The sequence below is a fragment of the Pteropus alecto genome, unplaced genomic scaffold (genome assembly GCF_000325575.1).
Source record: "Pteropus alecto unplaced genomic scaffold, ASM32557v1 scaffold50, whole genome shotgun sequence".
Classification (NCBI taxonomy): domain Eukaryota; kingdom Metazoa; phylum Chordata; class Mammalia; order Chiroptera; family Pteropodidae; genus Pteropus; species Pteropus alecto.
Genome location: NW_006431918.1, coordinates 4,434,206 through 4,456,307, shown reverse-complemented (window position 1 = coordinate 4,456,307; position 22,102 = coordinate 4,434,206). Strand labels below are relative to the sequence as shown.

General features: G+C 33.7%; 1 protein-coding gene and 2 pseudogenes across 3 annotated transcripts in view; all 3 read right to left on the bottom strand.

Moving 5' to 3' along the window:
- FBXO16 (F-box protein 16) overlaps nt 1–22,102 on the bottom strand; it is a 45,194-nt gene that overhangs the window by 11,065 nt on the left and 12,027 nt on the right. For 2 of the 3 annotated variants that reach the window (XM_006906243.3, XM_015600696.2), the window contains exons 4-7: nt 14,854–15,060; nt 10,815–10,979; nt 6,263–6,495; nt 496–598 (exon numbers count right to left, since the gene is read on the bottom strand). In XM_006906243.3, coding sequence (XP_006906305.1) covers nt 496–598; nt 6,263–6,495; nt 10,815–10,979; nt 14,854–15,060 — 708 coding nt within the window. Of the gene's footprint in view, nt 1–220; nt 400–495; nt 599–6,262; nt 6,496–10,814; nt 10,980–14,853; nt 15,061–22,102 lie in introns of those variants that run through there. The other variant, XM_015600697.2, reaches the window with a different exon arrangement.
- LOC112475205 lies at nt 3,806–3,924 on the bottom strand (annotated as a pseudogene).
- Nucleotides 8,285–8,403, bottom strand: LOC112475185 (annotated as a pseudogene).

The following is a 22,102-nucleotide window of genomic DNA, read 5'->3' as shown; positions in this document are numbered from 1 at the left end:
AAAAGTTCTTAATTCACTTTTTCTGAAGTTACTTGAAATGAATGCACTTTTATAATCATGTTCCACTGGCAGCAGGAAAGCTATGGAAAGCACACCTTTTTCTTAGGTCAGTGGAACCTTTGCTCTATAGATAAGTAATTTCTGTAGAGAAATGTCTATAGCCCCTCTCTCCCCACCCCAAAGGACTCATAACAGAAGAAAGAACCAAATGACAATAATGTTCTCTTTATATTGTATAATCTTCAAAGCAGAGTCATACTCATCAGTTCATCTAGGCTTTTTTTTGTTGTTTTCTTAAACAGATGATAAAACAGAGAGATTAAATAAAGGGCATCTTCAAAGTCATACAGCTTGTCAGTCAGTATCAGAGACTAGGATTTAAACTACAACTTGAAGATTCTGATTAAAAATACAAATTCGATTTTGCACTAGGGTTAGAGACACAGAGATTTTCATTAATGTTATGGTGGGTAATCTTTTGTAAGCAATACTCACCAGTGACTGTGCTTTTCTTAGCTTAGATCTGTCCTGCAATTTATTTTTCTTATCATGTGACTGTCGGCTGGCATCTGGGGTCATTTCATGTCTTTTCCTTCTTCTATAAATTGGAAAATATTGGAAAAATTACAAATAATCATTTTAAAACTCTGTCCATTTGATTTTGTTGTTCCTGTGATTTAAAAGACCGTCTTCACTCAACTGGAAACAAGCCAAATGTCTATCAATAGAGAACTGGTTGAATAAACTCTGGCACATCAACACATGAAGTATTATAAGCTATAAAAAGGAAGGCAGAACATGTCTGTATATATCCTGTGGAGTGATCTCCAGGATATATTGTTACAAGAAGAAAAGTGGATAAAGTGGTATGTGTTGTATGCTACTATTTATTTCAAAAAAGTGTGTGCGTATGTGTGTATTTGCTTTTTTTTTTTCAAGTGGAAGGACTATACCATAAAATTTTGAAAAATGGTTACCTATAAGTAAAATTTCCATGTGTTCCAATCAGGTACAAGGAAGAGTAGGGAGGGCTAGGAACAGACTTCTCCAAATATGCTTTGTTTTGCATATTTGACTTTGAGACCATCTCAGTTTTTCTCAAAATTATAAAATGAAACAAAGGAATAAAATCCCTAAAGTCTAAAAAGAAAATGAAACAAATGATCTTGTCTATCGAGTTGGTGGCATTAGCACACACAGAATTACTTCATGGGACTTTAACACGGTAATTTGTCTGAATATTCTTAACAGAATATATCCTAAGAACAAAAACACAAGCGAAGGAATCTTAAACTGTTTTCAGTAATCCTATTGTTCATTTAGTATTAGTATTTGTTTTCTAAAAAAAAAACCCAAAAACCCATATATCAGGATAAAGTAGGGGTCAGCAAACTATAGCCCAGAGGCCAACTGCAGCCTGATGCCTGTTTTTGTAAATAAAGTTTCATTGGAACGTAGTCATGCTTATTTTCTGCATATTGTCTATGGTTATTTTCAGGCTGCAGTGGCAGAGCTGAGCAGTTGTGATGGAGCCATGTCCCACAAAGCCTAACGTATTTGCTGTCTGGCCCTTTTCAGAAAAAAATTGCCTAAAATAATGGATCTAAGCGATGATCATCAATGGTTACTAACATCACAAAAAGAGAGACGACCGGAAATATGTGCCTCATCATGGGAGTACATGATCATAATATACTCAAGACTCTAGATCTCATCGCCATTACAGCTAAGTGCGGGAGGCAGCGGAACGTGTTAAGCTGCATTCTGGGAGTATCATCAGCAAAATTCAGACGGTGAGAAGCTCTACAGGGTAAATAACCTGATTTCTATCACAAAGAAATTGTAAGAGAAAAAAAGGAAGGAAGAAAGGGAGGAGAGAGAAAAACCTATGGATAAAAAAAAAAAGAAAAAAAGACATAAGTGATGCATGGACCAAATGCAATATGTAGGCCTTATTTGGAATCTGACTAAACAAACCAACTGTTTAAAAATATCAGCCACTTATGAGACATTCGAGGAAACTTAATGACTGATTTGATATGTGATTGATTATACTAAGGAATCATTCGTTGATTTAGATGTGATGTAGTACCAAGTTATAATTTTTTAGAGAGAATCTTTCTTTTAAGGGTATGCATTGAAATATGTAAGAATGAAATGGTATGACATTTGGATTTGTCTCAGAGGTAATCTGGGGGAAGCAAAGGGGGTGAGGGGGAGATGAAACCAGAGTAGTCACGAGTTGAAACCTATTAATTGATGATGGTCACAAGGGGTTCTAGTCTCTCTATTTTTGTTTATATTTGAATTTCCATTATAAAAAGTTTTATTTTAAAAAACAGCTTTGCCTCAATCTTTCTTGCTGCTTAACTTTCAAAAATTTCCCTCAACTTTTAATTAAGAAATTTCAAACATACAGAATAGTTGAAAGAATAGTATAGTGATTACCCATATATTCTCTAACTAGAGTCAACAACTGATAACATTTTGCTATTTTTGCTTTATCTCTTATATACATAGATATACACACATATATACACAGCATTTATATGTGCCACACCATAAGAAAGTAAATGGTAGACATTTCACCCCTAAATACTTCAACACTCATCTCCCAGGATAAAGATGTTTACCAACCTAACCACACTAGTATCATTGTACCTTAGTAAATGAATAGTATTTTTTTAAAATCATTTTAATACCCAGTCCATATCAAATTTCTTCAATTATCCTAAGAATGCTTATTATAACTTTCTCTTCTGAACCAAATCCCATCTAGATTCAAATTACATTTGCTTATTATATCTCTTAGGTTCTAGAACATTTTCCCCACTTCTTTTTTCTTTTTGTTCCCATGACACTCTTTGAAGAGTCCAAACATCTGGTCTATTTTGGTGAATGTAGCACATGCACTTGAAAAACAAATGTGTTTGTGGAATTTTCTATTCTTTAGATCTATCAGTTTTTGCCTTATGTACTTTGAGGCTTGGTAATTGGGTACATACACATTTGTAACAGTTATGTCTTTCTGTTTAGTTGATCCCTGTCTCATCATAAAATGCCCCTCTTTATCTTTGGTAATATTCTTTGTCTCGATGTCCATTTTATCTGATATTAATGGTCATTCTAGCCTTCTTACGCTTACTCTTTGCATGGTATATCTTTTTTCATCACTTATCTTTAAACCTATCTGTGTCATTATATTTAAGGTGTGTCTCTTGTAAAAAGCATATAGTTGGCTCTTGCCTTTTTACCCATCCTGATAATCTCTGCCTTTTAATTGGAGTGTTCAGTACATTTTTTAATGTAGTTATTGCCTTTACTAAATAGTATTTAAGTCTCACAGAACACTCAGGAGATTGAATTTATTTTATGTTAATGTACCATTCATATGCTTGAGTATCTCAGTTTACCTCTCTCTCATCTACCAACCAGATTAAGGGCCTCATTCAAACTCTTAAGTACAATCCCCAGATATACATTAATCAATACATAGTCAATATATTTGCAGTGATTCAAAAGTCAAGTGTTCAAAAGGATATACAGTGAAAACTTTTCTATCCATCTTTGTCTCCAACGTACAGCTCTCCTCCTCAAAGGCAAAAGATAGTATCAGTTTCTTGTATATATTCCAGAGATATTTTATGTATAGACAAATTTATACATTTTCTTTCACCTCCACCCATTTTTAATGTAAATGATAATATTTATTTTAAACTGTTTTATACCTCATTTTCCACCCCCAGTACTTTCTAAATTATCAGCAAACTAATTGGATTTTTCTTTTTTCTTTTTTTTTTTTTAACACCTACAGCATCTGGTATTCATAGATGGTCTCCCATCCAAGTACTAACCAGGCCCGACCCTGCTTAGCTTCCAAGATCAGACGAGATCGAGCATGTTCAGGGTGGCATGGCCGTAGACTGGACTTTTTCTGATATAACTCAATGAATTTTAAGTTCATGAATCAATGGCTACATATTTTTCAAAATCAAGCATTTAATGTGTATTGTAATGCTAGCCACTGGCAATGTAAAGATGAGTCAGGCATGGTCTGTGCTCTCAAAGAGCTCAACTTCTGCTTCATGAGGGTTACCACTATCACCTCATCTCACCTCCAATCAGACTGCAACGGTCCTAGAAACACACACATAATCTCAATATCCCCAAGTCATCAAGCCTTCTGGGATTCCACTTTCTCTTATTAGCCAAATAATATAATTTTAGGAACCATTCTACAAAAGAAGTGCTTACTTGCTATGTGGCTAGATCTATCGTAAGCATGCCACATATATTAATCCTCACAGTGACTCTATGACTTAGGTATTACTATTACTGCCATTTTACAGATGTGGAAACTGAGGCACAGAGAAGTTAAGAGCCTCCCCGGGGTCATACAGCTAGAAGTATGGGAGCCTGGATTTGAACACAAGCAGTATGGCTCCAGAGCGTGTACACTGTCACTAGCCTATATTGCCTTGATGTGAATCTGTTGAAATATATTCAAATATTTCAAAATTTATTTTATTAACATCTTGTTTATTCTTTGTGTATGTGTGTTAATAAATGCATAGATATATATGTACACACAGATACAGATGTAGATTTTCTTACTTTCCTTTCTTTTTATACTATGGGTAGCATACTATAGATACTCTTTTGCAATTTGCTTTTCTCACTTAACAATATACCCTGGAAATCACTCCTCTTCAGTCCTTCTTCATATAGAGATCTTCCTCATTCATGTTTACAGTTGCCTAGTACTGCATTATGTGAATGGACCATATGTAGTTAATTCAACAAACACTTTCCTATATATGAGCAGTTATTTCCAATATTTTAAAATCAGAAACAATGCTGCAATAAATATCTTTGTGCAGATGTACTTTTGGTATTTTCAACATTGATTCCTAGAAATGGGATTTCTAGGTCAAAATGTAAATACATATGATTTTTTTCTTGGTATTGTCAAATTTCTCTCCATAAAGTTTGTGCCAATGGATATTCCTACCAGCAATGTAAGAGGGATACCTGTTTGCTCATAGCCTCACCAACAGAACACAGTGTCAAACTTTAAAGTTTTTGCCGATAAGATAGTTGAAAAATTATATCTCTTATAACTTTGTGTAAAAGGCAACAATAAAATAAACAAACAAAAAAAAAAACCAGGAACGAATGAGATGTGTTAGTGGGAATGAGGTGGAAAAAATGACAAGGTAGGGGAAGAGGGGAAGAGAGAGGGTGGTACTTCTCTAAGTAAAACTTTCATACACTTTTGTATACTTTTATAAGTCTTAACTTTAGAACCATGTAATAGACCCACACTGAAGGCAATATTTAAAAAAAGAACATTAAATTTTGAACACAGTGTTATAAGTATAGACCCTCAGACTAAAGGCAAAAAAGAACCATAAACGAATATTGAATTCCAGTTAGTAGATTTGTTTTAATAATGGTATAGTATATTACTTTCAGAATTTGTAAGTAAATTTATACTCTGTATGTATGTGTGTTTATATATACATAACACAATTTTTATACAAAATTGCATGTGTATATACAGTTGACCCTTGAATAAAAAGGGTTTGAACTGTGCGGGTCCACCTATATACAGATTTTTTTCAGTGAATCCATGGCTTTATTATCCATGGATTCAAGTAACTGTGGATCAAAAACAGTTATTTTCCAATTCCCAACCATGGATTCTCAACCACAAAAGGAAAACACTTTTCGATCTGTAGTTAGTTGAACCCGCGGATGTGAAGGGTGGACTGTAGTTAAGTTTTGGAGGAGTCAAAAGTTATACCTGCATTTTTGACTATGCAGGGATTGGCACCCTTACTGCCTGTGTTTTTCAAGGGCCAATGTATAATATACCATATATATGATATATAATCTATATATAGTAAACAATAAATACATGTGAGAGCTAGGTTTCTTATTGTCAGAGAAGGGAGGTACAAGAATGGAAAAGGAAAAGACTAGAATGAACCCTATGGTGCCTGATTGGACTCTAAGATATTAAAATATTAAAAAAAAAAACCCTGTAGTGTTAAATTACAACTACAAATGCAAACAAATCCTAACAAATAGGGCAAATTTGCCAATAATGGCTTCTTTGCTTTTCAATTGTTTTTTGCTTCTATGTATAAAAAAGTATTCGTTTTTCACAGTAAGTTCTATTTTCATCTTTTCATGTGTTGAAGAACCAACAAACTGTTTCTAAAAACAAAGAAGTGTAGAAGGGCATGGAGCTTCTCACCCTTGCCAAATTGGCTCGAAGGGGTCACAGTTGTCCAGGTAATTGAAGCGAATGATATCGGTTGGATGCTTGTCGGAGGACCGCCAGGGTGGGAGTTCTTTCTCCCCTGGGTGATTCTTCTTTCTTAAAGAGGAAGAGGAGCGGAAAGCTGATGAAGGAGACTGTTTTTCCTCTGGAGAACTGCCTGGAACTGGTTGAACATCAGCAATCACAAGCCCATTTTTGGGAGGTGTCTGGAAGAAGAAAATTAATTATCTCTCCTCTTAACACACTGTAATAATAACAACAACAAACAAAACAAAGAAAATCTTCACCATCATCATCACCACAATGGCAATAATAATGGTGACATTGATTATAGCAGCCGCCAACCCAGGAGTACTTGCTAGTGCCAGGCACTGTCTCAGGAAGTTTTCATGCATTATTTTATTTAACTTTTATGATAATTCTAAGAAGTAATCATTACTACTCCCGTTTTACAAGAGAGGAAACTGAAGAAAGAATAAACCAATAATTGGCCCACTACTAAAGAAATAGTAAGACACAGGGTAAGAATTCGAATCTAGGACTGACTTGTTTCAAGTTCACACACCGAACCTTTCTACTGCACCATTGTATAGTTTTTCCACAATTGCAGTTAATTTATCCATAAAACAGATACATTCAAAAAGTAAAAAGTACTCCAGTCCTAATTACCTATAACCCATAGAGACAATTTCAAGTTACATAGGGGTAGATTATAGATTTTATCAATTATTGAAACTTCATCTGCGCGCCCCCCCAAATACTTTTGCTTTACTTTCACATATTCAAAGTCTATTTTTTAGATGTGAAATTCATGAGGTTTTTATGTGGTTGTAGCTTAAGGGAAATGGTATTGGAATGTTGAAAAGCCATTAAAGGCTTAATTTTTGTTCTTAAGGAGATTAGGGAAGCTTTGCTTGGTGAATTGGTTTGCCTGAATTGCTTGTGAAAATTAAGACATTCCCCAGTCCCTCCAAGCAGAATCAATTTCTTATACTTGTTTCAATTGCTCTTTGTATATATTTCTATTGCAGAATAGCACTTAATATTAAGTATTGTAACTATTTGTTTGTCCGTGTCCTAGGCCACTAGACTAGGCTCTAATGGTTAGGATCATTATACTCTTAGCATCCAGCACATAACAGTTTTTAAAAATTTTTGCTTATTTCATGAATGATTGTAATCTGGTAGATTAAGAAGACATTTTATATTTATATAACTGACAGCTTACTATTTATTGGTTTAGTACTGAATATTTTATGCAGGTCTCATTTAGAATGGACATTTGTTTCTCTGAGCTTATACTACATGAAGTCCGCTTTTGCTGGAGGAGGTCTAGTTTAATACCAATGGGAATAAATAATATATGATAATTAAAATCAATTACAGAGGGAAATTCAGGCATAAATACCAGTAATTATATATAAACATCATTAATTCTGAAAATGATGAAATGGTTGACACTTTAACAAAACAGGTAATGAAAACTGTGATGACTTTTCTGTATTATGTAAACAAAATTTTTGTTCACCTAAAGTTATTTTGAGAATTTAAAAAATCATGAATGAATGCTGTTTTTTGTTAAATGCTTGTTTATATACTGAAATCATCACGTTTTCTCTTTTATTCTGTAAATTACATCAATTGATTTTTGAATATTATTCCAACCTTATTCTCCTTGAATACATTCCACTTGTTCATCATGTGTTATTCTTTTTTTATATATAATATCGGATTTAATTTGCTAATATTTTTTAAAGAATTTTTATGTCTGTGTTCATGAGGGACATTGGTCTGTGGTTTTGCTTTTTTTGAGTTATCTTTACCAAGTTTTGATATCAGGGTAATATTGGCCTCATAAAATGAGTTGGGAAGGATTGCCTCCTCTTCGATTTTTTGGAAGAGTTTGAGGATTTTTTTTTTTTTTTAGGCGAGGCAACCCTTGGTTGACCTCAAAGATTGCAAGGACTTTGTCAGTTTACGATCCCTTATTTTTTAAGCCTACAGCACCTGGTTTTCCTAGGCGGTCTCCCATCCAAGTACTAACCAGGCCTGACCCTGCTTAGCTTCCGAGATCAGACAGGATTGGGCTTATTCAGGGTAGCATGGCCATAGACTCTTGTAAAATCTTTATCTGGTTTTGGTATAAAGATAATAAGTTGGAAAGTGTTACTTCTTCCTATATTTTCTGAAAGGGTTTATGTAGAATTTGTATTTCTTCCTTAAATGTGTGATAGAATTCAACGATGGATTTATCTGGGTCTGGAGTTTTGTGAAAAGTGTTAAAATTAAGAATTCAATTTTTAAATTGATATTTATTCCTGTTTTCTATTTCTTATTGAGACTGTTTTTGTAATTTGTGGTTGTTCATTTCATCCAGGTTGTTGAATTCAGGGACGTGGAATTGTTCGTAGCATTCTCTCATCATCCTACTGACTACTGGATCCTTAGTGATGTCCCCCTCTTTTACCTGTTACTAGTAATAGGGTTTTCCCTCTATTTTTTCCTGGATCAGTATAGCTAGAAACATCAATTTTATTTACGTTTTCAAAGAAGCAGCTTTGGTGTTTCATTGATTTTTCTCTACTGTTTAACCATTTTCAATTTCATCGATCTCAGCTCTATTATTTCTTCCATTACTTTGGTTTTAACTTACTTTTTTTTTTTCTAGATGACAGCTTTTTGAAATATGTTTTTTGGAGTAGATAGTATAGCCTTACAGTTATAAAAATCATTCTGGTTCAGCCCTCTCATTTAAGGTTGGGGTAACCAGTATTAACTACTACCATCTGTTCATATAATGCTTTCATGCCAGGTACAGGTATTGGGGGGAAGGGAGATGGTGATGGTGTTTGAGGGAAGGTAAATTATGCTCTACTCTACGTGTAGTGGCTGCCTGTGTTCTGCATCATTGGAGCAACCTCACAGGGAATTACACAAATTATTCAAGTATGTATAGTGATGACAGCTGACTTTAAAACCTTAGTCAGATTATTTTGTTAACCTTAGTTCAGATGGCTTTATAACCTTGGTCTTTCTGACTATGAAATAGACTTAGATCTACTTCTTTTCTTTAACCAATAAATTTAAGGTTATTATTTGATTTTATTAACCTTTGTCTTCCTAATTTAGCTCTATTTATTTAACAGAAAAACTCAAATTTAATATAACAAAAAATTTATACAGAATTTTAATACTAAGCAAAGAGGTAGAAATTTTCTTGCTTCAGAACTATTCATTATTTTAAAATGTAGTTATGAATAAATATTTTGTGGAAAAAGTTATTGCTGAAGACAAAGCATTGAAGTCAGTTTAACATAATACTCAAAACCTTTCTTCATTCTACAAATTGGTTAATCACTTTTACTCCTCTGCCCCAGAACAGCCCAAGCTTCAGCTATTAAATGCCATTCCTGCCCACAATAGAGAATGAGAGTCAAAAAAAGCTTTTGAGAACAGAAGTCATAGCTAAGGTAATTTTTAAAATAACTTTTCCATCACTGCAGTTTAAAAAAATTTTTTAAAGAAAATCTCATGGAGCACACCAATTACTGAAATCAGAACGACTAGCTTTATCATTGCAATTGTAACAATATTAATTATGCATAGTTAAGTACTGCATTAAATGTAGATGGATTCTACTTTCACAAAACACAATAAAACCAAACCTAAATGAGCAAGTTAGGAGTTGACTATTCATATTTCAAAAGGATTCTTCAATTTTAAAAGGATTCACTGCAGCTTTTGCATAGATTATGGTACCCCTGTGGTTTTAAAAATCATTTAAAAATTTAATTTACACATAATTTTCCAGGAACTCATTTATCGTACAAAACGATGCACAACTCTGCACATGTATAGATCATACCATGGAGAAAAGGCTCATAAAAATTCCTCGTAAGTTATCTAATTAACTGTGACTATAAGAATAAATATAACCATTGGTTATAATACATAGAAAGCCCCTAGAAAAAATATTCTTGTATTATTTACTTTTTATGACTACATATAAATGCTTTACATTACTAGTTTCTAGCATAAAAAGAACTTTAATATGTCTATTATGCCCTTCCCTAAATATTAATTTACTGGAAAATTTTTCTTTATAAATGATACAAAATTAAAGTTCAGCTGACCTGGAAGAATCAGAGAAATTTAAATTAGTAAAGTAAAACTTGATGACCCACACATAACAAATACTGGACATTACCCACAGAGTCCCAGTATCAGAACTGTCTGGCGTGTGAGTCAGAGATATAACATCCAGGACCTGGACAGAGTGAGGCGCTCCACAGTCCTACCCTCCTGGGTGAAACTGTGGTTTGGGAGTGTCACATGAGGGCTCTCAAGTAACATGGATATCTTGAAAATGGCAGTCAAATTCTAAGAAAAGGAGAATTTGAAGTCATAGTATACTTCCTTTGAACCAACTCTCTTCCCCAAGGTGAAGTGAGATCATTTAGTTTTAGTTCTAGAATTCCCAAATAGCTGATGTTTGTAAGTTTGTTGCTTTTTGCCCCAAATTTACCTTAGGCTTGGTAACATGAAGTTCTTTCACCTTTTGAATGTAGTGCTTCTTCCATATACCCTGCTCAAAGGGAGTTGGAGAGAAGCTGATGTACCAGTTAAACCGTAAACATTTGAGCATCCAGAGCTGATCCAGCTCAGTTAAGTTCTTCCAGTGCCAGCTCACCTGGAAAAAAATGACAAACAAACAAAAATCTACTTAGTACACATGTCCACTTTCTCTGGGTTTGAGCTATTACCCTGGACCTGAGATAGCTTTTTCATTTTTTTCCCTCTAAATCACAGCTTAAATAGTTACCTCCTACCCAAAGTGCTTCCTACTCAGGCAGGAGGATTTTCTTTAAAAGGTTAATTCAGACTTAGAGTCAGAGTCAACTAATATTTATTGAGCATCTATTAACCATCCTCATAGCAATCTAAGGAGGTAAGTAAAATTATTACTCTCCTATTGCAAACAAGGAAACCAAGGCTCAGATACACTTTGGAATTTCCTAAAGGTTCCTGAATTTCATATGAAAATTACACAAAGGTTATAGAAACTCAGGTCTGCACGTTGTTTGCTTAGTTCATGGTATGCATTTTCCCTCCATTCTTACGATTTAACTAAATAGAAATTTCATACATAGAATATAAATACTGGTACTATATGGTGTGTCTTATGTAGCCTTTAAGATTCCATAACACACAAAGTATTTGTTCCATACATTTCATTTTCATAATGGCCAGTCTCACACATCCAGCAAATAGTGGAGGTGACCCTATGTGTATCAATACTTACAATAATTTAGTCCACATTTTGAATAAGTCTTGCTGGAAACTAGGATCAAGTTCATATATAAAGTTGAGACTAGGTGTTCTGTGTCTTAGCTATGAGAGTTGCAAAGATGACGTCCAACTTTCAAACCCAAATTTCATCCTTGGAAAACTGGCCTCTTTTTCATTAACAAATTAACAAATTAATAATGCGAACACCAAAAATAAATAAATAAATAAATAAACCGAACACTCTATAATGGGCCTTGCTATACATAAATCCATTTATCTATCACCTCTTTTCCTCCCTCCTTCCATTCACCATGTATTGAATTCCTAATATGTTTAGCATTGTTTTATGTGCAGAAGATGAGACATGCAGGACAGAGGAGGGCACGATTGGAAGAAATAAGAGGTTCAAGAGCTTGAAGGAGGAAAAAGGTTAGAGTATCTGACAAATCCCCCAGGCAGGAACAGAAATCACATCTATTTTATTCAAGCCCAGAATGAAACAACACCAACTGTAATCCACATATGACTGATTAACCCGGAGCTCAGTGGAGAGGTGAGGTTTTTAGAGGAAGGGGATAGGGAGAAAACTTTTTCAATTCTCATTCTTTTCCTTAGAGATTGTTTAGACTTGGGTATTTAAGTTGGGTTTTTTTTCCCCCCATTGTAGATGAGGTTTTTTATTTGTTTTGTTTTGTTTTTTTCTTTTCTTATCTTTTAAGGTAGACAGGAATGAGGAGAATTAAAGGGTAGATAGCTTTCAAAACTATAAGACACCCCCCCATATCTTTTTAGTAGCTCAAGCTCATTTTAGTGCAATAAATTTATTATTCACTTTACATACAGCTAAAAAACAACTACCTGTGTCTTCCTCACAGTCAGTACTGGGAACAAATATAATGCTGAAATCTTGTAAGAGTGACATATGGTGTGCATAGATGATAGGATTAGCTATTTCAAAAAACATTTCTCTTGGGTGATAACATTCTTACTGTGGAAAACTAGGAAAATTCTGATAAGTTTAAAGAAAAACAATACTATAACCCCATCAAATCAGAGATTACCATTATTAACAACCTAGTAGAGTTCTTTTCTTTTTCTTTTTTAGGTATATACGAAACAAAATTGGAAAACTATATACAGTTTAAAATCATGCTTTCTTCATTTTAGATACCCTAGATATCCTGTTCTTCCAAACCACATTTTCTAATAGCTGCATAATAATTCATTATATAATATTCTCGTATTATTAGACATTAAGAATGCTATGCTCTTTTAAAAATTTTGTTTCATTTTTGGAATAAGTAATATGTGCATATTAATACTAAATTCAAAAATACAAAGGGGCACACAGTAAAAAGTCTGTCTTTCTGTCTGTCTGTGTCATCCCAGTCCTCCTCTAACCACTAATTTCCTTTCTCAGATGTAACCACTGTCACCAGCTTCTTGTGCGTCATTCCAGAAATACTCCAGGCCTATATTAACAATGTGTATGTGTTCCTTATCTTTCCAAAATAATAGGACAGTTCTGTACCTTTGCTTTTTTCACTGATGATATGTCTTGGAGATTGTTGCAAATTATGTAACCAGTCCCCTAATAGTGGGCACTTCCATTGTTTCCAAACCTTTGCTATTACAAATATTCTTACACAGACATAATTTTGCATATGTTGAAATATACCGTCAGACAAATTCCAGGAAGTGAAAATGCTACGTCAAAGGGCATCTTTATTCAATAATTTAATATTCCCAAATTGTTCTCCATGGCGTTTGCACCAATTTACCTATTGATAATATATGAAAGTTCTTGTTTCCTCACACCCTTACCAATATAGAATATTATCATTAAAAAAAAATATATATATCAGTCAATCTGAATCATGAAAGATGGCATGACATAATGAGGCTAAGCATCTTACACATTTTAAAAACTTCCACCTTTCCTTCTATGAATTACTTGGTCATTTCTTTTTCTCACTTTTCTGCTGGGTTGTTGGTCATTTTTTCTTCTTCTTAATATAGATTTACAGGAGTTCTTTTAAAAAATAAGGGAATTAGCCCTTCATTGGTAATATGTGTTTTCCTGTTTACTATTTGGATTTATTTATTTGCTTTTTTCTATAGAGAAAATTTTAATTTTTATAGTCAATTTAAAATCTAGCTTTCTTTATTCTTGTTTATAAAATATACACAATGAACATATATCTAATATATATAGATATACATATACACAAAATGAATAAAGCAAGATCTTAAATTGTATATTTTCTTTTAAGGCTTCCAAGTATTATAGAATACTCACAGAGGCCTCCTTTCCTATGTTTTGAGTACTTTAATGGTTTTTTTGATTTCGTATCAATCTTTTATCCTCCTAGATATTTTTTTTTGGATAGCTGTTCAATTGTCTCAACACCATTTATTGAATAATTCATCTTTCACTGAACTTATTTTCTTAAATTTAAAAACTAAAGTTAACATGCTACACATGTATGAATGCACAGTAACAGGTAATTTCTGGTATTACTAGACTCTATGAAAAGATTCAACAAAATTATTACCAGTTTTATATCTTTATTTTTTACTGCCCTTTAACACACCATGGAATTACATACAAGAAAATAATGGTTGCCTCCTTTTCCAAAGCCTCCGTGAACACATCTGTTCGCTCTGAACTCTTTTAGTCTCATATATTTTTGTACATATTTCATAGCACCTTATTTTGAGTTTTTCTATTTATGAATGGCCTGCACTATATAATTTAGGATTTTATTGTAGTGGTATCCTGTGCAATATAAACTACCCTGCTAATGAACCTCTTCTTCTATGTGTGTTTGTCCCCCTAAACTAGCTAATATATTTTTGTGTACTTATACTCCCCCCACTTTTGTGCACTAAATATAGTACCTATACTCTGCCCCCCTTTTGTGCACTAAATATAGTTAGACACAAAGGAGATGGGGTTAATCCAAACTATACAGACTAAACATACTGACTATCTCATCTATTTCTTGGCTTTGTCAACAGTTAAGTCCTCACTTAATGTTGATAGGTTCTGCAACTTTAAGTGAAACAAAGTATAGAAAGCAGTTTTATCATAGGTTAATTGATACAAACAAAAGTTAAGTTCCTAGGGCATCTCATCAACATTATAATGAAACAAAGTTAAAGGAAATGACTTTATTAGAGGACCTGCCGTATGTGCTTTTTCCTTCTCCTCAAGTTTCAGCGTTTTCTAGGCTGTCTTTAAAAAACGCCCTACACTGCTTCTTTCCCTTTACCTGCGCACAACGACAAAGGCTTCGGGGGTCCAGGAAAGAAAAGATGTATAAGGATAACACTCTTGGAAGCGTGGTAGTAAAATCCAGAGCTTCTGCTGGAATTTTCTCCTGAAGCTTTCGACAGCAGAACTTTTGCTGTGACAGGGAGCAGCGTTCCAAAAGGCCTATCAGGATTCTTTTCCTTTGAGAGTCTGTCCATTTGTCAAACTGGAGTGGGGCGGGGAAGAAGACAAAAGAAAATAAAAAGCTCCAGGTTTAGTATGATACCAGAGATTCCAAATGATGAAAAGAATGGCATGGAGAATTTAGTAATTTATTCCTAATAAATACCATGTATTTCTTTTCCCTAATTAGTAAATTCTATATTTTGCCACCTACCTGTCCTTTCTCACATTTACATGTGTGGGCCTGGTTAAGACCTGAGTGTGTACACAGACATGTACTTGACCTCAGAACTTGCAGTTATATAAGAACAGTTAAGTTGGGAGCTGTCGATATCCATAAACTGAGAACACATATACTTATAAAATATAATTTCAAGAGAAGGCACCTGTGCAGCTCTCTCCAGAGTTTCTGTATTAGCTCACCAGTCCTAAACTCCAAGACCAGAAATAAACTTTTGCATTCATAGTTGGAGATACGGTGTAACATGCAAATACCCCTGAGAAGGGAAGTATATTGATTGACTGAAAGTCCCACTATGTAAATGACGGGTGTGATAGGAGAGGAAATATTGATAGGAGGACCTGGAAAAGAGGAGTGCCAGAGAAACGAGGTAGATACCGAAGTAATCTGGGGCATGCCAAACAAAAGCTTTGGTTACTTCACAATTTTCCCCAGACATAATCCTAAAACAGACTGATCAAAATTAAGAACTTGGGGGCTGGCCAAAACCCAAGAAAAGGCTCTATGGGAATATCTACCAGCTGAATAAGCCACGTCACCAGAGTCTAAACCTCTCTTCTTCTTTAGCCCATTAAAAAGGGAAGTTTGGGACTACTTGTATTTTGTATACTAATGCACTACACATTTAGATATTTATTAGTTATTATAAAGTAATCAGAAATTTATAATGAACTTTAGTTATGATCATAAAATACACTATCTAAAAAGGCATATAAAGCAAAAATGTATTGTGTACAAGCCTTATGACAAATCAGCTTCACTATAGTCATACAATGTATTTTTTTAATTAGTAGGAATACGTCTTGATTAAAACTATTCACTATTCAATGACCCAGGAATCTCACTTGGAAGACTATAAGTCAAGAGGGGGGAAAAAATTTCAAAATGAATAAAAACACCAAAATCCTTAACTTACAAGTAAATGAGAAAAAACGTATTCATGTGTGAGTGTTTTCTGATTTCTCCTATCCCTATTTCTACACAATCCATATCTTCAAATATCAGAAAAGGTGACTTCCTTTCTTTTGTGATGGATTATTAAAATGAATCGAGAAAAGCCAGAACAGAATGGCTAGGACCAGGTGAAGGACCAGGCCCAAGAAGATGCATTGATCTATAAGATAAAGAGCCATGGGGAGCTGTGAGAAGACAGAAAAGCTGTGGGGTTTTGGCTTGTTGGGAGTTTGGGGGTTCAGACAGCCATCGCCTGAGCAGTTCTAGAGTGTGAGAGAACCAAGGAATGAAGGAATGAGATTGAGAAGTATTAAGAGTTTTAAATTGGCTCCTCCGTTATTTTTCTTTGAGACACAAAATGAAAATTGGAATTTATTTTTTAAATTACTGCTATGTAGCTCTGTAGAAACTCAGCTACACAGGGACCCAGGATGATTACGATTACAAAAAAAAATTCCCTGAGATGTTACTGTCACTGCAAGAAATCAGAAATAACCCAAAATGTCTAACAGTAGGGGATCAGTTAAGCAAACTATAATAGATCAACATGGTAAGAGAAAGTGGCATTATGTTGATGGTGGACTTGGGAATGAGACTATTGGGAGTCTTACTGACAATATTCTATTATTTCTAATACTTATTAGAAATAAATTACTAAATCCCAGCTCCACCACTAACAACCTCTCTCAGTCTTAATTTCCTCATTTATATATTAAGAATAATTATATGCACATTGTAGGGTTGTTTTGAGGAGTAAATAAAAGAATATATGTATAAAATTCCTAATAGACTGCATGACTCATTGTAAATATGGCAACTATTACTATAAATGATCACAGTGAAGTTAAAATAATAAGTATGTGGGTTAAATCAAAGTGAAAAGAATATATATGCAAACAAACAGAAAAGCATAAAATTACTACGTTTGTACATTGACGAGGATGGCAAATACATTGAGAATGATTGAGGTTAGCTCATCTACTTCATTGGGCTCAGATTAAAAAAGGAATGATTTAAAATGAATATAAAAGAACATTGGGATTATAAAATGCTGAAGAAATCTATAAAAGAAAACATTAAAACATTTTTCTTTAGGGATTAAAAAGATAATTATATTGGTTTCTCATTTTCCTAATTACAATGATCAAAGGTAATTTAAATTTGGCTTTGATAGGTGTTCTTTGCCTCAAGAGATTTTCCTTTCTAATTGTGTTTGTGTAGGTTAATAGAAAATTAATTTGCATTCCTTGAGCTCCTACCAATTGAATAGGATGACTCAGAAGAATGCCTAATAGTTGGGGAAAATCTCTTTGGCATTTAAGAGATGCTAGGAACAATACAAAAAGTAAATAATCCACGGAAGAGTCAACTGTGCAGGAATTTGATAATCTGCATCTCACCCAGCATCTCTCAAGTAAAAACACCCTTAACTTAGTAGTCAGGGATCCAATGTGTGAGACTGGGGAGCAGCTAGGATCATTCTCCTATCTTGGTTTCATGTACGGTATCTCACTTCATAGTTCGTTTTTCACATTACATTACATCATATCATATTTATAATATATTTAAAATCATTTTAATTCTTTTAAATAGGGTTTTCTTGACTCAATAGAATTGTGAAAATCATATTTTCAGAGTAGTTATCGCAAGGATTTTTGCTGCAGGTCCAGGAAGTGAGGACAGTTGCTAGAGCCATCAGGTTCCACTCATCTCACATGGAATGGCAAGGAAAAGCTCATGGGGGAGTGAGGGACGAGATAAAGAGGGGGGCTTGATATTTTCTGCTTATTGGTTATATTATTTTAATCTGGTTGAGTTTCTGAGTCCTATTGTCAAAACTTAATTTCACAATTAAATTGTTTTAAGTTTCAAATTGGTACATATAGAATTAAATATGAAAATCCTCCTTATCAAATCTCACTCTATTCTCCAGAAATAACCACTGCTCTCAGTTTGACGTTCATGCATTTCTATGCATTTACATACACATACGTCCATTAATAGGGAAGCAGTCAGATATATTAGAGTATACCCATCCTATGGAATACTACACAGCAGTTTAAAAAACAAACAAAATATAGCCATAGATGTCCTGATACGTAATGAACTCCAGAGCATAGTATTTTCTCATTCATTCATGGTAGGATGGATATGCCATGATCTGTTTACTCAATTTATTATTGATACCATTTAGGTGTTTCCAATACAAAAACAAACAAACAAACAAACCCCACAGAAACAAAAACAAAAACCAAAAACTGCAATATCCTGGAACACGTCTTTTCTTGTCTCCTGTGAATATTTCTCTAGCACAGATAAATAGAAGTGGGTTTATAGGTTCAAAGGATATTTGCATTTAAAAATTTAATAGATTCTGTCAAATTGCCTTTTAAAAGTCTTTATTATTTTACATTACCTCTAACTGTGTTTAAGTATATCCTCCTAGTCCCCAGTGAATCCTTACTTAACATTGGATATTATCTAGCTCTTAAATTTTTGCCACATAGACTAAAAGTGGGTTTGGGAATCTCATTATTTTAATTTATATTTCTCTAATTTTAGTGAAATAGAGCATATTTTGTGTTTATTGGGCATTTATATATTTTTGTATGTTTCTCATTATTTTATGAGCCCATAATTCTGTAAGGGTACTTGCATTTTTCTTATTGATTTGTAGGAGCTCTTTATATATCCCAGATATTAAGCTTTACCATACAATTTGCAAAACATTTTTCCCAGTTTCTCTTTTGAATTTTAAAGTTAAAAGTAATGTTATCTTCTTTTTTCAAATTCTCTATAATATCACTATTATTTCTTTTAACAACATAGAAGCTGGGACAAAGTTTGAGATGCTTTCTTTCATCTATAATACTTCTGTTGTGTTCTGCTGATTGGGAGGCAATTGTCCTTCCTAAAAGGGATTGAAGGGCAGAGAACATTTGAGAGGTAAGGGATTAAGTAGCAGCATGGAACAGCAGAAGAGCTTTTCAGTTTCTCTTAATTATTTTGTTTGTCACTGTATAAAACATTTTGTTCAAACATTTGCACATACAGGACCATGTGCAAATGTATGAACAAAAATGACATTCTTTGGCCAAACATAAAATACTTTCAAATTGTCTGTCATTGAATAGGTTTCTTTTTCTTTTCTTGTGTTTGTCACACATATGCCCACTTTCTGTTTTGCTAAAAAAGAAGTGTTTAATTGCGTAACAGTTTTTTCCCAAGAAGATGAATAGGTTTCATATTACACCTTACCTCACAATGCCCAGATTTTTTTTTAAATGACTTTATTTCTAATAATAGATTGAGCTTTAAGACCAATATTTGATCCCTGCAATGAAAATCCCAAGTAATGTTAAGTAAAAAAAAAAAAATCGGTATCCTATTTCTCCTTTCTTTCTTTCTTTCTTTTTTTGGGGGGGAAACAATTGCTATTCATATGTTATCAATCTCTTATGGTGTTCATGAAACACACCAACAAAAAAATCTAAAAACTAAAATAAAGAGAAAATTAAATAAGAGTAAACTGGGCTTCATTAATGTGGCTTTCATGAAAGTATACAGACTATCTAATGAATTTAAGGAACAACTTTGTCGTTAGGCAAGAAAGAGTACCATCTATGCATTTAGAAAATATTTGTTAAATGCCTGGTAATATCAAAGAACGTGCAACAAAGAGCACTGTAGAACCATATCTGCCCCCCTGTAGATTAGTTTATTGGAGAAGATAGATAATTAGTAATCTTTGCAAATACACATTTCTATTAGCTATGGTAAAAAATAAAATAAAGTAAACAAGATCTATTAAAAAGTTTGAAGACTGTGAGTTTTATCCAAGGTGATATTAAAAATATTTAACAACTGGCAAGGCCACCAATCAATCAACAGAAACAGAAGCTGGTCAACCATGCCAAATACTGGCTGAAAATTAGCCAGTAAGTGAAATGATAGCTGGCACAAAAATAGTCATTCCAGATAACTGTCTTTTTAAGTTGTTGGCAATATATGCAAAATCAGTTTAAAAACATATATAGATTATGAGAAAAACTCAGCTAGATTAAAATTTTGGGGTCTTTTAAATTTCTTAATCTTTAGTAAACTTATTTTATAAAGCTTTATTATTATTTTGAATAAGCAATACATTCACATGATTAAAAAATATCAAAAGATATGAAAGTCTAGTCAGCTAAAAGAGTCTCTTTTACTCTGTCCCAGACTCACAGTTCTCCTCCCTGGAGGAAACCAGTGTTGTCCAGCTTTTCTCGTGAATCCTTCCAGAGACATTATGGATATGAAGTTTTTTAAACTTAAGTTAAAAAATATCCTTACACTGAAGCTTATAGACAGTACAGAAAATAATTGGTGGCCGATTAAGAAATAGTACTTAGTGTTAGTGCAATAGACTGAATGTTTATGTCTTCGCAAAATTCATATGTCGAAACCTAACTCCTAAGGTGACAGTATTAGGAGATGGGGCCTTTGAGAGGTGATCAAGTCATGAGGGTAGAGCCCTCATGAATGGGATTAGTGTCCTTATAAAAGAGACCCTAGAGAGATTAATTCCTCACCCTTTCTACCATGTGAGGTTGCAGTGAAAAGTTGTCTTATGAACCAGAAAAAGGATATCACCAGACATCGAATCTGCCAACACCTTGATCTTGGACTTCCTAGCCATTAGAACTATGAGAAATTTCTGTTGTTTATAAGTCACCCAGTCTATGTATTTTGTTATAACAGCCTGTATGGACTAAGGCACTTAGGAAAACGAGTTTCAGTAACTCACAGGAAAGGGCATTCTGTCTGCTGTTACACTCTGGGTCAAAGATGCTCCCTTAAGGAAGAAGGCTTTGACTGTATGCTTTTAAAGATGGAATATTTCAAGTTTATTACATATATCAGGAGTTAAAGAAATCCAAGTATAGTTTTTTAAAGTAATCCTCATTTATTTTAAATGAGATATAATTCACATGCCATAAAATTCAGCATTTTAAGTGTACAATTCAATTGTTTTTAGTATATTTACAAGGTTGTATAGCTATCACTATCTAATTCCAGAACATTTTCATTACCCCAAAAAGAAATCCCACAGCCATTACAGTCAATCCTTCTTCCTCTTGTTCTCCAGTCCCTGAAAACCACAAATCTATTTTCTGTCTCTATGGATTTGCCTATTCTGGACACTTTATATCAATGGAGTCATATAATATGGTGGCCTCTGTTTCTTTCATTTAGCATGTCATTTTCAAATTCATCTATGTTTTACCATGTATCATAACTTTATTGCTTTTTCTCACCCTTGCTTTCTAAAAAAAAATTGGTAAAATATATATAACATAAAATTTACCATTTCGACCATTATTAAGTGTAAAGTTTCATACATTCACATTGTTGTGCAACCATCACAGCCATCCATCTGCAAAACTTTTTCAGCAACTGAAAGTGAAACTCTGTACTCCTTAAACAATGACTCTCCATCCTTTGGTAACCTCTGTTCTGCTTTCTGTCTCTATGAATTTGACTACCCTAGGTACCTCATAAAAGTGGAATCATACAACAATATTTGTCCTTTTGTGTCTGGCTTATTTCACTTAGCATATTGCCTTCAAAGTTCATTCATGCTGTAGCTTGTATCAGAATTTCCTTCTTTTTTTTAAGGGTGAATGATCTTCCATTGTATGGATTTACTACATTTTGCTTATGCATTCATCAGTTAGTTGATGGATTTCTGGGTGTTTATAATTTTTGACTATTATGAATAATGCTGCTATGAACATTTATGTACAAGTTTTTGCATGATCATGTTTTCAATTCTTCTGGAGAGTAGAGGCTATTAGGTGGGACTGTAGAGGACTTTGATCGCAATCCAGGGATGGACAATGGCCAGTGG